General features: G+C 41.7%; 1 protein-coding gene across 1 annotated transcript in view; it reads right to left on the bottom strand.

Moving 5' to 3' along the window:
* CPVL (carboxypeptidase, vitellogenic like) overlaps nt 1-19,881 on the bottom strand; it is a 101,224-nt gene that overhangs the window by 75,656 nt on the left and 5,687 nt on the right. Inside the window, exons 2-3 of the mRNA XM_015558158.1 lie at nt 9,420-9,608; nt 2,760-2,881 (exon numbers count right to left, since the gene is read on the bottom strand). Coding sequence (XP_015413644.1) covers nt 2,760-2,881; nt 9,420-9,585 — 288 coding nt within the window. The 5' untranslated portion in view covers nt 9,586-9,608. The remainder of the gene's footprint in view (nt 1-2,759; nt 2,882-9,419; nt 9,609-19,881) is intronic.

Below are 19,881 nucleotides of genomic sequence, written 5' to 3'. Positions count from 1 at the left end.
GGTGGGGGGACAGGGAGTGCAGTGGAGGCTGAGGCCCAGCAGGCCTCAGAGGAAAACCAAGCTGGATTAGGGAAGCTGATCCCCAGAGGCTGCACTCGTCTCCTCAGTCACCCGTTCTAGCCCTCATCCCGGGGGCACTCAGAGGACAGCGCCACCTCCATCTGGGTTTGCCTGCTCTAGAAGTTTCTGGAAAAAAGAAGTGTGGGCCACTTTGGGGTGAGGAACACTGAACACAGGGCGGTGGCCCATAGGCTGGATGATTTCTCAAGCATGACCTGCCTGTTAATTCTCCCAATTTCAGGTCACAGTCTCTGGGGGGGAGTTGGAGGTAATTCTCAAATACAATAAAATGTGAGAATCACTGAGAACACATTGAGAACCACTAATCTAGGCAAACTTTTCAAGCATTCATTTTGCAGAGAAGACTGGCCATCAAAGATACCCACATCCTAATCCCCCAAACCTGTGACTGGGTTCACCCCATGGCAAAGGGGAATTACCGTTGCAGAGAGAATCAAGCCTGTTAGTCAACTGACCTGTATACAACAGGGAGAGTTTCTGGGATTATCCAGGTGGGCACAGTGTAATCACAAGGGTCCTTCAATGTAGAAGAAGGAAGCAAAAGACAAGAGTCAGAGCAGGCAAACTGGCGATGGTGTCAGCCAAAGCAATGCATGTGAGGACTCAACCTACCAAAGCAGGATTTGAAAACGGAGGAGGGGGCCGCTAGCCAAGGAATGCAGGCAACGTCCAGAAACTGCAAAAGTCAAGGAAACAGACTCTCCCCTGGAGCCTCCAGAAGCAGCACAGCCCTGCCAACACCTTGATTTTAGCCCAGTGAGACCTGTCAGACTGCTGGCCTACCGAACTGTGAATCAATGCCTGTGTGCTGTGCAAGCCACTACGTTTGTGATCATTTGTACAGCAGCAAATAGAAGACAAATAGAAGAGATGATAAATGTCTGTACTTAATGATATTAATAAATGTGATATTAAAAACACAATTGTACATTGTGGCTTCCGAAAGGTGTAAAGTTTAAGAGACTTCCAAGAACACAGGGATAATTTCCACCTGTTAGGATTAGGTCATATTTCTAGGCTTAATTTCTACCAATTCTCCCTAAGACAGATGTGCTGGATATTTGCATGTTTTCCTGATTGATTTTGAAGGTCTATTCTTTGCTCTGTGCCCTGGAAGGCAGACCTCTATGGACGAGACTCCCTTACCCTCTGGGTTCCAGTTTGGTTCCACCGATGGGAGGGACCAACAGGAATCTGAAAGACAACTAGGTGCCGAGCTTGTATCTATACAACCCTGAGAGTGAATCCCTCCTTAAATCTTGTGCTCTAGGTTCCTCACCTGCCTCACTCCAAAGGAACTCCAAGGAAGAGATAAGAAACTCTCTAGGGTCCAGGAAAGACTTTCCAGAGTAGATGACAGCCTAAGGACTACCAAAAAGTGTCTAGAATTCCTCCCCATTTCTTACATGCCTCCCCCGACCCACAACTATGTGGTGAATTCCATCAGAGGCTGTGACTGGGAAAGCAGAAATGAGAAGTTTAGAAAATGCTGGTGTGGCTCAGTGGTTGAGCATTGATCCAGGAACCAAAAGATTGCCGTTCAACTCCCGGTCAGGGTACATGTCGGGGTTGCGGGCTCAATACCCAGAAGGGGGCATGCCAGAGGCAGCTGATGGATGATGTTTCTCTGTCATTGATGTTTCTATCTCTCTATCTCCCCCCCCTTCCTCTCTTTTTAAAAATCAGTAAAACATATTTTAAAAATACAACCCAACAGTACCAACAGAAGTAATTTAATTGGAAAACCATCCTGGATTAAGCAATTTACCCAGTCATTAGATATGTAGCACTGCTATATGCAAATCATATGCAAATATAAATAAGATCCTCCATAGGGACTGCTTTTTCACTGTTTTCTCTGGCTTCTAAAGCAAATCCAATTTGGAAAATAAAAATAGAAAATTACCCTGTGGTGGGATAGCATTTGTTTATGCATCTCAGCACCTCTACCAATACCCCCAACACTGCCCAGAAGCCTAACATGATTTGTTCATGCTGAAGAACTATGTGACCTTGAAGTAAGCTTATTAGGATTAGTAAAATACAAGGATATACCTACCTGTGTGTATTATGGACTTGAGAGGGTGAGTGGCCCCCTCGTCCAGGATGCCAACCTAGATCACCTCAATCCTCCATCCCTCCCCCAAAGGTCTAGAGTAGATGGTTCAGTTTCCTCTCCTGTGTCTTCAGAGTACTGCTCAATTCATGGTACTGACTTCATGAAGGAGTGCGTGTAGGAATATTAATCGGCCTAGCAAAATCCACAGAGAGGGCAGCCATCCAAGACCAAAATCAACCACCTTTAGCCATGCTTATATGCATTACCTGTGAACTTCAGGAGTCCCCCATTCCTTATCCTCATGGGCTTCCTACTACCCTGGGTATTTTTTAGAACAAAACAACAAAGAGATAGGAAGAAGGCTGCGGCAGGAAGAGGTGGCAGGATTCACATTCCTAATAAGGCTGCGGGACTTTGAAAGCTGGACCTCTCTGCAAACATTGGTTTCCTGCCCATAAACAGGAACACCACACAGAGTCACTTATTTTTAGAAAAAAAATCTAACATAAATTTTAAAACCCACAATTCTTCATTGAGTTGTAGGTTAACATTTCCACCCTGGAGGGAGCATAGCCCGGCCTTGAGTGGCAGTTCCGTTAGGGCGCTGGCGCAGGCTTACCAGGGCCGGGAAGAACCAGAAGAAAAGGTTGCTGTTGTAAGTGTTATTCACAGTGAGGAAGCCGGCGTAGCTCTCCACCTCATGCTGTCCTGGGAAAGGAGCCACCGCACTCAATTGTCTCCCTAGTGAGAGAAAAATTCACCCTAGGATTAGAGAGATGATACAGGGTTAGCCACCTCCTCCCAGGGGCCAGGCCTAGGATGCAGTGATCAGAAAGGCTACGAGAGTGGGCAGAAGGATGCTCACTGCAGGGAATCCCAGCATGCTCTGGTCAAGTCCACATCATCTACATACGCAATTTAGCCAAGGACAGTGGCACCTTTAAGATTTTTTTTTTTGGTCCCCAAATATAATTTATAAGTGATGATAAATTTTGTTCTTATTAAAAGAACAACAACAATCACCTAACCTCAGTTCCACTTGAGAAGGTAAGTAAACCAAGGTGCTCACATTGGGCACCTGGAGGGCCAGGGCAGAGTAAAGTCACCTGACGCCAGAGGAGGGGTTGCAAGAGAAGCAACGTAGCCAAGTAGCCTCAGCCTGGGGAGGCCTGGATCCTGCACACTCCCCTGATCATGGAGACCAAAGGCCTGCTCCGTCCATGAAGGGAAATGCACTGAGGCCTGTGGGAGTGGGATGGATAAAGACGGCTGGGGAGGGAGGGGAAAGGCAGACAGTGAGAGTGAGGTTCACCTGGTGGTGACTCAGAGGGAGCCAAATAAGACGATGCGACAGTTGTAGAGGGCAGAGGTCTTATGGCAGCAAAGGGACAAGGACAGCAGGGGAGGAAGAGGGGGAGGAAATGTTCATATAGCGAAGGCCACCCAGAAGGAGATAATACTGATAGGAGCTAACACTGAAAAGATCAATGTACATTAACCGTTAGACTGCTAAGGCGCGCTATCGCGCTCTTCTTATGTTACTCCAAAAATGCGAAGAGCGCGATAGCGCTCCTGTTGTTTTTTTTTATGCCAAGACTGCGGAGAGCGTAATAACGCTGCTCCAAACACTAGAATTTGTGCATCCAGTGAAGCACGTTGCGTTTTCGGAGCATACGATTTTTAATTGTTCTAATAATATTACATATTTCAAATCTACTTTTTTTTTCTGTTAAATAACGGTGAAAACAATGCCAATTTTATTCACAAAATTAATTAAAACAAATTTACGTAAACAATTGGTATTTTTTAATTTTTGTTGTTGCAAAGCAATACAAGTGAGTTTATTGTATAAAAAGTGTTTTACATTTTTTCCCATACACGCGCAATTAGTGCCGCAGTTTTGGCATATGTCCGAAAAAATACGTCAGCAGCCAAACGGTTAAGTGGCAGGTATAATTATTATCCCCACTGGACAGGTGACAAAATGGAAGCACAGCCAGGTTAAGTGACTTGCCCAAGGTCACACAGCTAGTCAAGGGAAGCTGAGGTTTAAACCTCAGAGTCCCTCTCCCACCCTCCCCACGGCCTCTCACTGGAGAGTTAGTCATAAGGGGTGAGGTGGAAGGGGAAGCAGTGATTAGGAAAGGAGTGGGGAAGGAACAGAAAGTAGGTGATGGGCATTGTGGGAAAGTGGATGGGGAAGTCTGAGTAAAGACGAGTCCTGTAGTAGTGGCAAAGCAAGGGTCCCCGATAAAAACAAACGACTCAAGAAAAGCCATTTAATTCTGAGACATACTAGTTGGAGACTGGCTAGTGGACAGGATTGGCGAGGAAGCCTGATCCTTCACACACGCCACTGACAAAAGATGCCTGTGTGGGTCCCAGGGCCCTCGGGCCCCGCAGTGCTGATGGTTCACGTGTCTTCCCAACGGGGCGTCCAGGGACAGCACTGATAGGGCGCGGTAGCCACAGAGCGAATGTGTGCACTCAGGGAATCGGTGCGACCAATCAGGGCCCGACCCCAGAGATGGTTGTAAACTTTCACCAGCACACCACTGCTCTGGGCCACAAGTTCTCTTTTCAAATGATATCCTTCCGAAAGGGAAACTCATCTTCACCAACTACACCACGCTGTTCCTTTTTCTAGTGCTTTGCTGATCCTAGCGCTACTACTGACCAGCTCTGTGACCCTTTTTTAATTTTTTTGTTAATCCTCGCCCAGGATATTTTTCCATTGATCTTTAGGGAGAGTGGAAGAGAGAGGGAAAGACAGAGAGAAACACTGATATGAGAAGAAACACATCAATTGGTTGCCTCCAGCATGAGCCCTGACCAGGGCCTGGGCCAGGGAGGAGCCTGCAACCGAGGTACGTGCCCTTGACTGAAATTGAACCCTGAACCCTTTGGTCTGCAGGCCAACATTCTATCCACTGAGCCAACCCAGCTAGGGCTCTGTGACCCTTTTAATAGGTAGAGGTTTGGCCAGTCTGGGCTCCAGCTTCTCACCTAGGAAAATGGATGGCACTGAGGCTACACACGCAAAACCTGGAGAAGAGAAGCCGGCTTTCAGGGCGCATCGCTATGGTTGCCTTTGAAATGCGTCCCCTGAATGGGAACAGGGGCACCTGGGAGCAGAGGCGATGGTGGGGAACAGGGAAGGGGGCAGTTTCCTGAGGGTCCTGCTAGGCCAGCACAGCAGGGAAAACATGGTTTCCCGGTTGGACAGACCTGGGTTGGCGGTCCTGGCCAGGCTTTCTAGCAGGCCACTCCACCTCTGAGCCTCTTTCCTTTTATGCAAAATGTGGATGCCTCCCCCACCTTGTGAGGGTCAAATGAAAACATGCAGATGAGCCCTCACTGTGAGCCTGGGCATAAAATAAGGGCTCAAGCAAAGGGAGGGAGGGTCACTGCCCGCCCAGGCCACCCCAGGAGCAGCCTGGAAGACTCTGCCTTTCTCTGCTTCAGCCCAGTTCCCTCCCAGCCAAGATAGCTTAACCCAACCTCGCCAGCTCTGCCCCTCCTCTTGCAATGCGATCTCCCTCCCCACCAGAAAAAGACAGAGAAAAAGGGAGACAGATGGATTTGAAGAAAAGGAAAAGGGCGAGAGATGTTTAGTGGGCGCCTTCCTCCTATCCACACCCTTCCCTCCTGCAGACACCACTTCCCTCTCCCCTTCTTTGCTTGCACTTCAATTAGCGCAAAGCAGGGTCACCCTCCAGGGTTGGGCTGCCGTTAAAACACTTGTTTTGGGACCATTTTTCAAGTGGAAATAGGACATGATATTCGTTTCAGATGTGCAACCAGATGATTGGACATTTGTGTATATTGTGAAATGATCATCACAGTAAGTCTCATTAACATCTGTCACCACACAGCTATACAATGTTTTCCTTGTGATGAGGACTTTTAAGATCTATTCTCTTAGCAACTGTCAAACATGCACCACAGTACCATTAACTACAGTTGCCATGCTGTACATTACATCCCCAGGATGTATTTTTTTTAATAGCTGGAAGTTTGAAATGTTTCTCACAAAGCTGTTAATATTCTGAAAATCAGAGACCTCTCCCCCCAAAAGGAGGGCAGAGAACTGAAGATGAGGAGTTGGGAATGAATATTGGTGTGAATCAGGAGGGGTAAGAGAGCAGGAGATGGTTCATGAAAAAAGAAGAGAAAAAATGAGAACCATCAAAGTAGAATGAGAAGAGAAAATATATGATAGGACATGATGGAGTCATCCATCTCTCTGAGAGTGGCCCGGCACCAGGTCCGCTAGCTGGCTCTGAAAATGACTTGGCTCAGCCAGCCTGCCCTTTCTGAGCACCCCAAGCGGTTTCTCTGCTACCTGTACTTACTCAGGTTCATTTCCTACCTGCCCTTCTAGGTCAGGGACTATCAGAAAGCAAGGAGTTTGTCTAGTTTATCTTTGTGCCCCTGGGGACATACCATGCTGACTTATATACTTATGGCATTCAATACATATTGTTAATGAATGAATGTGAATGAATGAATGAATGAATGAATGAGCTAAAACATACCACACTGATAATGCACTAGAATTAGCTTCCTTCTACAAAAATCTTTTAGGGCAGGGAGGCCTTATTAAGAGCTTAAGAAATGCAGAGAAAAGTGATTCACCCTGTTTCAAATATTAAACTTCCTTTAACTAAACCACAGTGAATAATTTAAAAAGTTCTTTTAACTCAAATGATTTTAAAAAATATTTTCTAGTGCTCTGTTCACCCTCCCCAAGTCTATTAATGGAATGTGGAAAATAAAGCCCCAAGACATAGTGGCTTCTTTCTTCCTGGAACCGTGACTCAACAATACAAACATTCAAAACCGTTACAGAAAGGGAAAAGGTTCTTTGAAGCGAAAATGCTAAACGTGTTTGTGAACATGTTAAAATTTGCCTCTTAGATTCATTGTTTCAAAGAGTTAGGATTTGTTCTAGCTGCAAAGAAAGTAAACATGTAATTACAATTACATAAAATGAAGCCAGATAGTTGGGGATTAAAAAAATTTCTCTCATTTTCTGTGAATGATTATTCATCCCCAAAATGTTCCGTTGCAGCTTTAAGACTCATGTTCCTAAGGTTTTGACAGACTCGATAAACAAAACAGATTTAGGGGAATGAGTGACCATCTGCCCAGAGTTTCCTGAACTTTCAGTGAAGACGATGAATAAAATGATCCTTAATTAGGTTATCAGGGTTGAATTTGAATACCCAGATGTACCAGATTTTGGATCAGCCATTTAAAATTCCATTTGAGATTTTGAGTGTGTTACAGAACAGTAGAAAGTGACATTACATCAGATTTAATATTTTAAATATCGTCACTCATCCCATGATGATCTCTCAGGGCTGGCACAGAAGGAGAGAAGATGAAACGATCTCCCTCAACATCTTTCTTTGCTCCTTTGACCATAGCTGAAATGCTCATAGTCAAGAAATTCAGGATGAGAGCGGTGTGGACAACCTCTCAGATGGATTTCTCCACAGTCTTCTCACTTGACGCTACCAGATGTCTGATACAGACATCCCATGGTCACTGTCACTTAATGCCTTTGTTTAAGCTGTTTCTTCATTCAGTATGTGCGGGCCCTTTTCTATTTACCCAAATTTTGCCCAATACCCTCAGGTCTGGAGCTGGTCACATAGTTCAGTGGTTCCTACTTCACACTCTGGAGTCAGCAGAGATAGGTTTTAATTCCAGCTCTGCCACTTATTAGGTTTAAATAGCCCTGGGTAAGAGATTTAATTTCTCTGGGCCTCATTTTTCTCATCTGTAAAATGGGAACAACAACTATGCATTCTTCCTTAGGGTTGCTCTGGGGATTAAATGAACTGACGTGTGCATAAAGCACAATGCCTGACACACATTTGGGTCTAAAGTTGGAATTCTACAAATATTTATTGAGTGCCGATTACATACAGGCACTGTGCTAGGTACTGGAGATACAATTACTAACTGATAACTACTTGTTATATTTACGATGGCAACTATTGCTGTTTTCTCCCCGGACTGTGCCAACTGACAGGATGGTTTCTTTCTCAACATCTCCAGCATGCCTAGGTCACATGCACTCCTTTAGGATTCTAATATGTGCTGCCTTATTCCTCAGTTGTGTTATGTGTGTGTATCTGGTCATTCTAGAAGAGCACAAGCTTCTTAAAGAAAGAAAAAGAAATTATAGCAGAAGTCAGAAAAGTTGGGTCCTAAACACACCCCTGCTTCTATGACTGCTTCCCCTTGGACAAATCATGCAAACTATGTGAGCCTCATCTGTAGATCGGTCGAGTTGGTGATAAGTAGTTCATTGCTCTTCAATTCTAAACTACACGATTTGCTTTGATTTATTGTTAATGAACATCACCTCTAAGTCATCAGTATCCACTTACGGAAGCCAGAATGAATGAATGCATGTGGTCCAATTTGGTAGATTTGGATCAATGATATTTTGCCTCTTCATATGTGTCTAGTGATACGAGCCTGCACCAGCAGGCTACCATCATTTCATGCCTTCTCTACATCAAGTCAAAAGAATCTTTTTTAAAAAGAAGACTGACTACATTATCTAACTACATTATCTGATGACATTATCAAATGCATATTAATGTACACTGACAATATCATTAAAGGTTTTCACCTTTTCTGAGAACAGAGATGGTGAAACATGGAACCATTGTGTATTTCAGAAAAGACGTCTGAACAGGACTCAAATGCACCCCTAAGATACGGTTTTAAGCCAAACAACAAAAACAATGACATCCTATTGGCTCTGAGAAATTTCAAAGGAAGGAAAGTTGCTTTTTTATACTTTCCATATAGAGTAGACAGATTTATTGTTGTTTTTTAAAATTATCATTTCCCACCCTTGCCTGTTTGGCTCAGTGGAGAGAGCATTGGCCTATGGACTAAAAGGTCCCAGGTTCGATTCCTGTCAAGGGCATATACCTTGGTGGTGGGCAACATCCCCAGTAGGGGGTGTGCAGGAGGCAGCTGATCCATGTTTCTAACTCTCTATCCTTCTCCCTTCCTCTCTGTAAAAAAATCAATAAAATATACTTTTAAAAAAAAAGAAGTGCAGGAACTCAACCACTAGATAAATAGCCTGACACACTCTCATTTTAGCTCACAATTCTGATAATAGATGACACTAAAGCATTTGCATTTGAAATAAAACCAGTGAGTAAAAAAATTATCAGAATATATTTTAGATCCTGTAGGAAAAGAACTGCTGAAAGTACACCAGTGGTTTCCTGATTAGACTTACCTTGTTTGACTTTCCCAGCTTCAATGTAGGGCGTGAGAAATAATGGCTGCCCTGCGTTTCCCTTATACGGCAGGGAAGCCCGGGCATTATTGTATCTGGAGCGGAACAGCCCGTCCCCACCGGGGCAGAGCACCAGCAGGGCCAACAGAACAGTTGCCTTCCACATGGCACCAACTATTCCCTCGAGGCCTAGGATGAAAACAAATGAATCAAAAGAGTAAATATCTCCCTCACCCTTTTACACGCACCATAGTCACTCATCCACTCAAAACACAATTGTGTGTAAATGCCCTTTGCTACCACTTAAATAAAACAGACCCAATCCCTGCACACCCTGAAATTAACTGTCTAATTGGGGGTTACTCAAGGGATTTACTATCTGGCTGGAGAAACAGTTTATATTTCTAAAACTGTGGTCTGGGAAGTAAATGCAATGGAGTCGATTAATGCTTCAAGACAAAAAGGGCTCAGTAACTGATCACCAAATGAGTGGTGGTGACAGTCCATCCATGACAGAGGGCAGAAGACCTAGAAAAACCTTGGCAAGGTGGCATGGGTGGAACTCAGGCAGGCAGGAGAAATGGGGAAGCATCACCAGTGGGTGGGTGAGCGTGAGCAAAGGCGAGACCTCAGTTGTCCATGGGCACTTTGCAGGGAAATTTAAAATAAACAAAATGGATCTGGTTCCCTCTACTCTAGCTTACAAAATCAGTACACGTTGCATCCAAGAACAAAAAAGAAAGAAGGAAGATAGGGAGGATCCTACAACTATTTTTAGGTCCCGGCCCCTATAGCTCCCTGATAAAGAAACTTCCGAGTTAGGCCTTAAGTTTTACTAACACAACGCTTTCCAAGGATATTTGAATCTGATGTTTGCTTAGAGTGCTCATCTGTGTTGATGATAATAGTGGCTTAAAATTGCATGGCGATTTCCCTAGCTTGTAAACAAACATGCAAATTGTATTTACAATGAGCCTTCCCTTGTATTTTCAGCCGATTCCAATCTCTTAATAACTCTACCAGGAAAGCGAGGATTATTATCACCATGGTTAGATAAGATAATTTGACTCAAAGGAGTGCTTTATGCAAGGCATGACAGTGGAGAAGTCAGAACTACAACTCAGCCAGAGTCCGGACTAGGGTCAGGTGAGGCAGGTGGAGATGCAGGGTCAAATCTCATCTTTTTATCTAAAGTTTTGACATTTGGTTCACCATGGATTTTTTTGGCATTGATTTTGATTTTTTCCCAAGATTATATTAAAATACTACTTTTCTTGATTACTGAGTTTTTTGGGGACTGTTACATGTTACACCCAAAGGCAGGTGCCTCACTTGCTTCACCTTAATTCTGATCCTGCTAAGTATTATGAAGCCTACATCAGGGTTGGTACATTACTTGGCATCACTGCTATTTAACCATGGCCCGTGTTCCTAGCTCTAAAGTCTAGGCAAAGTATATGAAATGAATAAATACTCCACTCAGATTATTAGATGCAAAAGAAATATACAACTATGCAAATATAACACCTGCTATTTGGTGCTTTAAAATACCAAACTATTAAAACATCTTAAAAACACAAAATGGGTAAAAGTCACAACCCAATTTGGCATAATATGAAAATACTGGTAACAAATTTAAAAAGCTTTTGAGCCACATTTCCCCAACAAGATAAAAATGTATAATTATAACTGGATTGAAAATGTAATCCTTGTAAAGTCTTTCACGGTTAATTTAATAGAATTCCCCATACTTAATGTAAGCAAGCTCAATCATCTACAGTATGTAGCTTAAAAAATGCTTTTGCCTATTATTGACTATAATAAAGAACAAAATGAATTTAGAAACTGAAATTAGGTTCCCAAGAAGCCAAAGGGTAATGACTACTATAGTACTACTAATTTTTTTTAATTATGTGCATTTGTTATGCTGATGTTTTAATAGCAGTTATTTTTAAGGAATGCTTGAAATCAACAATCTTACTCTAACTGGTTCAGGGGAAAAAAAATCTGTGGTATTATAACCATAGTGGAAGAAGCTTTTCCAGTAAACGGTTTTTTCCTGGGGGCAGACACAAGAAACTAATGATGCCTTCTAATTTCTCAGTCTTCCTGCTGCAAACCTCCAGGCCCCTTTAATGGAAGCCATTAATATTTAAATAACCAGGCTGGTTACAGAAGTTCCCTTGTAAGCAGATGTTGACTCAGAGATGTTCAAGAAAGGCAAAGCTGGTCTTATTTTAATTGACATATTTAATTCATAAAAGTAAGAGTTGGGTCAACTTAGAAGATCACATTAACATTTGATTAAACAACTGTTAGAGTCATGGCTTCGCAGGTAGGTGAATGAAAGCAATATTTTTCATTTCACAGTTCTCAACAGTCAGAATTCCTGAATTGTGTGCTAAGCTGTCATCTCTCCTAATGAAATGAAAGCTATTATCCTGAATGGAAAAGTCTTTTTTTTCCATGACATCCATCTCAGATGTTTTTGCTTATCCTAAACTAGCCTGAATCTTTTTACTCATTGAACATTATTGAGTACTTTCTAAACTAATAAATCCTGTACCAGAATCTACTACCCATAGAAAGTGAAAGAAAAAGTTACTCACCATACACTTTATCATATGTCTATTTGAAATAATATGAAACATTGGCACTATTTCCAGTTCAAATATACCATATTGAAGGATTCAGACAAACTGTTCCTCTTAAGAACTGTTTAGAAACAGAATAAAATCTAGGCAAATACAAAGGGATATTGGAAGAATCAAATAAGCTCAAGGTCAGGAGTTTATGATTTGCTAACACTGTCTTACTAAACCTTAAATATTACAGTTGGAAATTGTGTCCAATGTTCCATATTTAATATAAACAAAGTTATTTATCAGAGTTTTACAGAATAATAAAAGCAGTCAACTATGTAACCAATTAAGTAAGTTTCTGTACACCAAAAAGATAAAATTATATACAGCAATTAATATATCTATGACAATGCTTTGAAAATATACTAAAATATTAGGTAAAGTAAAGCAAGCTATTAAATTGGATAGGTGGTATTTTCGCCTTATTTATCACTTCTTAAGAATTTCTAAATCTACAATCATTAATCTTATAATCAGAAAAAAAACAATTTTTGGTTTTGAAGACAAAGTGAAGCAACTGAGAGACAAGGCACACAAAAAAATGCATGTTTTTTATTCCTTATTACTACCTGTTATGACCTCTTGCGTTTCCTGGGAGTCAGGTTCTGTTTGTTCTCTTACAATAGGTCCTTCTCTCCCTAACATTCTGAGAAGACGTGTCCTGACCTGCTGAAGCCATAGAACCCCAGACTCAGGGTCCATGTCTTCCTTGGTCAATGAGAAGGCTCTGCGTAAATGTGAGAGGTTCTAATAACAGTTACTGTTCTTACATTTGTATTTAATTCCGCCCGAAGTAGAGTCTGTGACAGATGTGCACATAATTGGTTCTAAGCAAATATTTGTTGAACAGATGGATCCAAAAAATGAATCATGATATTTTAGACCTAGATGAGATAATACATGTTCACGTGGCCCAATTCTTTCATCTTACCAACTGGAAAGCAGAAGCCAGAGGATTAAGTAAGTGACTTGTGTAAGATTATTCTGCTAGTGAGTAGTAGGGCCACGCAATACTCAAAGCAAGGATTTATTTATGGCGCTAAATCCAATCTGCATTCCACTTTCCTGTCCTTGGTTATAGTTACATTCAGATATTCTGACTCCTATTGTCTCGATAGATAATAACAGCCTGTAATGGTTCTAGATCCTTTCATAGACCAGTAGAGGCTGTAGTTAAACAAATAAAAAAGAAGTATTACTAAGTAAATCTTTCCAGAGAAATTTGGTTTTCAGAAAAAGTTCATACTAGTCCTGTCATGACTGACTCGGTAGACCTTGGGCAAGACAGTAACTTCTGTGGATCCTGGTCTGTGTGTTAGAACCAACAACTAGATTTCCAGGAACTGTGAGAGCCAGTTCAACATGGCCATTGTTACAAATTACGCTATAAAAGTTTACCATTAAATAAGTTATATTTAAAAAATGTCACAAATATCAAAAGTCACCACTTCTGAATTATCTTACTGCATTTTACTATTATCTGTGTCCTGGAGTTTTTTCTGTATTTGTCAGGTGGATGGATTATACAACAGTTTGCTACCAGGCATTTCTTTCCAACTCTGTGTTCAGTGACACCTATGGACGGCTTCCAGTCATCCATGGTGGTTATATTTACACCATGGCCAACAGCAAACACCACAAATCAGGGCAGTGATGGCGAACCTATGACACGCGTGTCACAACTTATTATTTTGGTTGATTTTTCTTTGTTAATGGCATTTAAATATATAAAATAAATATCAAAAATATAAATCTTTGTTTTACTATGGTTGCAAATATCAAAAAATTTTTATATGTGACACGGCACCAGAGTTAAGTTAGGGTTTTTCAAAATGCTGACACGCCGAGCTCAAAAGGTTCGCCATCACTGACTGAATCAGGGTTTTCTTGCCCACCAGAGAGCCGGTCATTGAATATACACCTGCATGTGTTGGTCTCATGTTTCTTCTTTAAAAAATAAGCTGAGAACCACTTCCTATCAACTCAAATGTTAATTCCAATTGCAATGACCTGCAGAAGAGACAAACGGGAGAATCCTGCCGAGTTGTCATCTGTGTGTGGAAGCAACCAACAACCTGCTTACATAGGCAAGGCCTCTAGGAGAGGAGCCCGCCGGTGGAAGGGGTGTGTTACACCAACAGAGGAGAAGCCAACAGAAACTCCAGAATGAGGCCCAAACGCAGAGCCAACATTTCAAGCAGCCCTATGTTCTCTTCATCTCTCCTTCCAACTTCTCCACTTTAAAGTATTCCAATTAAAGGGTAAAAATCATTGATGTAATAATTATTATAGCTGAAATTCAAACAGTTACATGGGTCCCCTCACATGTTTAATTGGCATTAATAGCTCCCAACACAATTAAAACATTGCCCCAAACAACAAAAACAGGCCAACTAGTAATAGACATTTCCACAAAATCTGTAATTCTAAAAAAAAGTACAAGAAATTGGTTCCTCTGGTTAAAAAAGAGTCACCTCTCAAGATTATTCATGCATATCCAAAGCATTTGGGTCCTGTATTAAAGGACTACTGTGCAACCCTAAATGAAATACCAACCCAGATCCCAAATCTAGCTATTTTGTGAAAAAGATATCCACGCAAACAAATGATAAAAGAAAGCCTTTATTTTGAAGGAACCACTACTCATCTTCCTTATGGCATCATTTCAATTTCTAAAATTGATATTTGAAGCGCTCTATTCCCAGAGAGGACATAGTACCTAGCACACCTGGTGATGGGCAACCATCTGCACAAGTGGCACTGGGACTATACGCCTAGCGCCTTTTCACAGGCCGCCCCTCTGGCAGCTGACAGTGGTGTCTCATCTTGCAAATGAGTTGGGAGTGCCTATCTCTGCCACCATACCTTTGGACTCCCAGGAAAGGGAGACAAACTTGAGTTATGTGGCAGGTAGGGAATGAAAATAATCAGCAACCGGAGAAAATAATATGATCAGACACTGTAGTAGGACACTTTTACCTTGAAATCAAACCAGAAGGAAAATTTGAGTGGGGGTAGAAATAAAAAGTAGACATGGCCCAAAATGTTAATAATAGTTTTGAAATAAAAAAACAGAAAGACCATTCCCATGATGAAAGGCATAGTCATGATAATGATACCAATAACTTCTATCAATTATTGAATGCTCCCTATGTCGTGAAACTATGCTAATGGTTTTATATTTCTATTTCTAACCTTTTACCATGCAGGTATTATTACCTCCCATTTTACAGATGAGAAACTGATCCTCAGAGAATTTAACTTACTTGCCCAAATTCACACAGCTAATAAGTGGTAGAACAAGGAATTCAGGCCAGTCCTTATCTGTCTCCAAAGACCATTCTACAGTCCCCATACCAGCATGTCCCAATAGGTGCTACAGGGGCCAAGATCCTCCTCCTTATCCAGGTAAGTTTGGAAGTACAACATACTATATCCTCCCAGAATTAAATTATTATTTTGCTGAGAAGTTCTGCTGTAAATAAATGTGTTAAAACTTTATCCCAGTACTCCCCAAACCAACAACATATCATTAGGAAAGGCTTTTTATTCTTGTATAATATTTAAAAATGTAATAGAACACCATTCTGTGACCTTTGTTTACTCAACAAAATATGTTGGAGGGACACCGTTAGCCTAGGCCCTTACTGTTCCAAATGACCTCAAGAAAGTGTCTGAGCTAACAGTGTTCAGGAAACACTTCTCTGGGCGAAGCCAGCCTTGAGGAAGCAGTGCAAAGGCCCCGAGGTGCAGCCAAGCTTTGTTTGTTGGTTGATGGGTATAGAGTGGATGTAGGAGGAAGTGGCACATGATGAGTTTCAAGGGTAGTCAGGGTCAACACATGTGGAGTCTTATCTGTATTCATAGACATGCGGATTTTTTTTTTCTTTCTAATTTCAATGGGAAACCATTGGAGGCTTTTAAATAAAGGAGCAATACCAGTCTAATTAGAATTGTGAAATGTGAAATGATCACTCTGGTTGTTACCTAGTATATGGACTTTAAAAGAATAAGGATTAGGAGGCTGATGTAATAATCTAGGAGAGATGACAGAGGCCAGGGTCAGGGAGTAGCCGTGGAGATGGTGAGAAGTGGTCAGCTACATTTTGCAGGCACGCCCATGAATATTTGTTAATAAACTCAAATATAATGAGAAAAATCAAGGATGACTGCTAAGTCTACCTTTTGCCCAAAGTGGCTGCATGAATTGTGCGAGCTGAATTGTTTCCCCCCAGAAAATAAATTGAAGTCCTTCAGCATGTGGCCTTATTTGGAAATGCTATCTTTGCAGTTGTCATTATGACTTTATTCTAACTTAACTAGTGAGGCTGGAGTCCAGTGAGTGGTGGGAGGGTGGTACAGAGTGGGATCGGGCATCAGATTATGGTGGTGTTTGGGGCTCACTTCTTCCCAGCTCCCATGTTTCCATAAACGGTGAGGCTTACCTCTTGTTACTTCCTTGCTCACTCTACCAGGTGGGGGGAGAGGTGGAAAAATCTGCCGATAAATTTGGGGAAACTGTTAGTCTCACCTTCCTTGTCGCACAGGAAGCAGTGTTTTTCTCTCTCTCCGCCAGGTGTGGGCCTGTGAAGAGTGGAGCAAGTCTGCTCTGCTCAACTGTGGGCTTTAGTCCTAGGAAGCCCATTGTTCCAGAAGTAAAAGCTCCAACTCAACCTCCAAAGCATCAGTAATAAAAGTGATCTATTGCTATCTACCTGCCTTGCTCTTTAGTCTTCTCAATTTCTCCAAAACTCATTCAATGGAGAGAAGTTTGCTATTTTGGGGCTCCCTCAGAGACCTCAAACAGATGGGATTTGGGTTTTATTTTGAGTGTAACAGGCTGGAATATTTTTTTTCCAGTGCACCCCACTGTCTCTATTATACTGCAAACATTTCATCATACATGTAACTACACAAAGGCTTGGGTAATAGTATCAGTGTCACCCACATATCCAGAATTTGAAGCCCACGCAGTATGGCTTGTGCACTCCAGCCCTGAAGGTATGAGAGTTGATCCACAGAAATAATTTCTAAAATCAAATCAGCTAAACTATCTTCACAGGACCGTCAAAAGACAACAAAGTCACACAAGGACCAGTTAGCAAGAACAAAAGGATACAAAACCAAATCCCCTCATTAAGTATTTTAAAATCAAGTGGGTAGAGTATCCAAAGTGGAGACGACAGAAAAAGCATGGAAACACCTCTATTATTGCTTCTATCAGCAGTTTCTAAAATCAGAAAAGCTATTTTCACTCTTTGGCTTGCTGCGTTCTGACTTCGGTCCATACCATCTTGCCAAAATCATTAATGATCTCCATATTCCCAAAATCAAAACAAAAGTTTCTGCCATTATCTTAATTGATTTCTCTGATACAATGACATTACCCTTTAGGACAATTTATCATTGACTTGCCTTCTGTCATCTGTGCTCTCGTAGATCTTCTAGAATGTTATCCTACAGAGTTCCCTCTTCTTCTGCCTTCCCTTAAACATGGGGATTCCTCAGATTCTCTCCTTGGTCCACAGCTCATCTCTCTCCACTCTCTCTCCAGGGTAATCTCATCACTTTAACTAGCACCTTCTACTGACACCGCTCAGAATAATAGCTCTTCTTAAAAGCCTAGCCTCATCTATCCAACTGCCTGCCACACATTTTCGCCCGAGGCCCCAAGGGCATAGTGAACGCAACTTGTCAAAATGGAACCTAATCCTTGTGCTAAGGCAGAGTGAATTGAACACATTTACTTCTGTCCCCTCATAAAACTGCTGGAGTGCAGTGAAGACATTTTTTAAAAGGTATAAATCCCATGGCCCACGAGAACAGGAAAAGCAGCAGCACATAGGGCAGGTCAAATTTTGTTGTCATGAGATGGAAAGGGAACGAATAGTGTGCAGAGCATGAAAGCGGAATATAGATGAGACGCCAGCTAATTCACGTTATACAACCACAGAAATGCCCAGACATTCTGAGTGCTGGAGCCTGCAGAAGGCAGAGGTGAGACGGGCTGGAAAGAAGGTTTGGCCCAAGTCTGTAACAGCAGGTAAAGGCTCAGATCCCACGCCCCCAGCCTGGCTCCTACTTATTCTGTAGAACACTTATTCTTTGAAAAATTAAACCAGGGGAACTCTAGACTTAGGAATAGTAAATACAGTATACACTGGGGAAGAGGCACCCAATGTAAAGCTACGTCTCCACAGTGACATACCCTGAACACTCCCCCTTGAACTTGAACGTGTCCTAAACCCAGGCCTTGAACACTCAGCTCTAAGAAAGCTGGCACCACACACTATGTGCCTCCATCCCTCATCCTGCACAGGAGCCTGAGGACGCCTCTCTGGGATAACTGCAACCTCTTAGAGAAAGGACCTAGCAATGCTGATGTGTGAGGTCCTCCATGGAACTTCTTGGTCCTGACAATCAATTCCATGGCGCCAGGGAGCTGCTGACAAATCCCTTGGACACAGCGAAACTTACAGCCAGTGACTTCATTTCTCACATTTAATACACAACCAGACTGCAAAGAACCACTGCACATTGGGAAGAAAGTCTCTAATTTAAAAGAAAAACCAAAAGAAACTACTTGAAGAAGAAAAACACCTCAAAAGAAACAATAATACATGAAATAGGTAGCCCTTCAAAAACAACAAAAAAATTATTTACGAGTAGACGTTGCATTCATTAAGTAACAGAAAGTTGTCTTGAAAAGAAACAAAGAACAAGAACACACTCCTGAAAATTAAAAATAGGGTAATAGAGGTTTTAAATTTTTGATAAAAGAAGGGACAAAAAAGTCACAGAAATCTCCCAGAAAATATAAGAGCAAAAATATAAGAGGAAAAAAGGTCATTATGAGATTTGTTCTGGGAGACCAATATCCGAGTAATGGGCATTCTAGAAAAAGAAGGCAGATCAAATTCAGGGGAGGAGATTATTAAAGAATTAGTATAAAAACATTTAGCAGAAGTATGGACATGATTTGCAGAATGAAAGGGATGACAATTTTCCCAGATCAAGGCATGAAAAGACATGGAACAGTTTCCAGGAATAAAAAGACTACATAAACCGGGAGCAAGAGAGAGAGAAAAAAAACATTAAAAGAATCAAGAACCAAAATGGCACCAGACATTTCAAAAGTAGCAACAGCAGCTAAAATACATTGCAGGGAGGGGTGGGCAACAGCTTCAAAATTCTAAGAGGAAAATGAATGTTAAGCTAGAATTGTCTACTCAGCCAAACTATCAAACAAGTGGAATGATAAAGAATGTTCAGGTGTACATGTGTTTTTAAAAATTGGTCCTCATATACCACTTCCCAGAAACCTAGCGGCAAACACGTTCCACCAAATTAAGGAAGTAAAGGAAGAAAGAGAATGAAGTGGCATCCCACTAACAGGGGAACTAACAGGACAGAGGTCTCAGGATGACAGCTCTACCTAAAGGCCACCCACGCAGACTGGAGCAGTAAGACAGAGCAATCCATAGGAGAGGGGGAAAAAAAAAAGAGCATGTAACTAACTACCTCATGAGTTTTTGTGAAAAATATCCATAAGGATACTACAGTTCTGTCAGCAGGCTTGGACAGAAGTCCTCATAATTACATAGAAAACTAAATCAAAAAAGAGACAATTACTAACTCAATGAAGAATATCAAACTGTACAAGAAAGGTATTGCAATGAGAGTACACTACTTAGCTCAGCAATGAGCAATACTTACATAATAAAGTCCTCATCAGGAATGAATTTAGCAACAACAACAAATTCTGTAACCATTGGTCAGGGTGGAGAATAGGCAAGTTGAGACATAAGTTACAGAGTGAT

The sequence above is a fragment of the Myotis davidii genome, unplaced genomic scaffold (assembly GCF_000327345.1).
Source record: "Myotis davidii unplaced genomic scaffold, ASM32734v1 scaffold168, whole genome shotgun sequence".
Taxonomy (NCBI): domain Eukaryota; kingdom Metazoa; phylum Chordata; class Mammalia; order Chiroptera; family Vespertilionidae; genus Myotis; species Myotis davidii.
The sequence above is the reverse complement of the archived record's forward strand: the minus strand, read 5'-3'. Positions and strand labels throughout refer to the sequence as shown.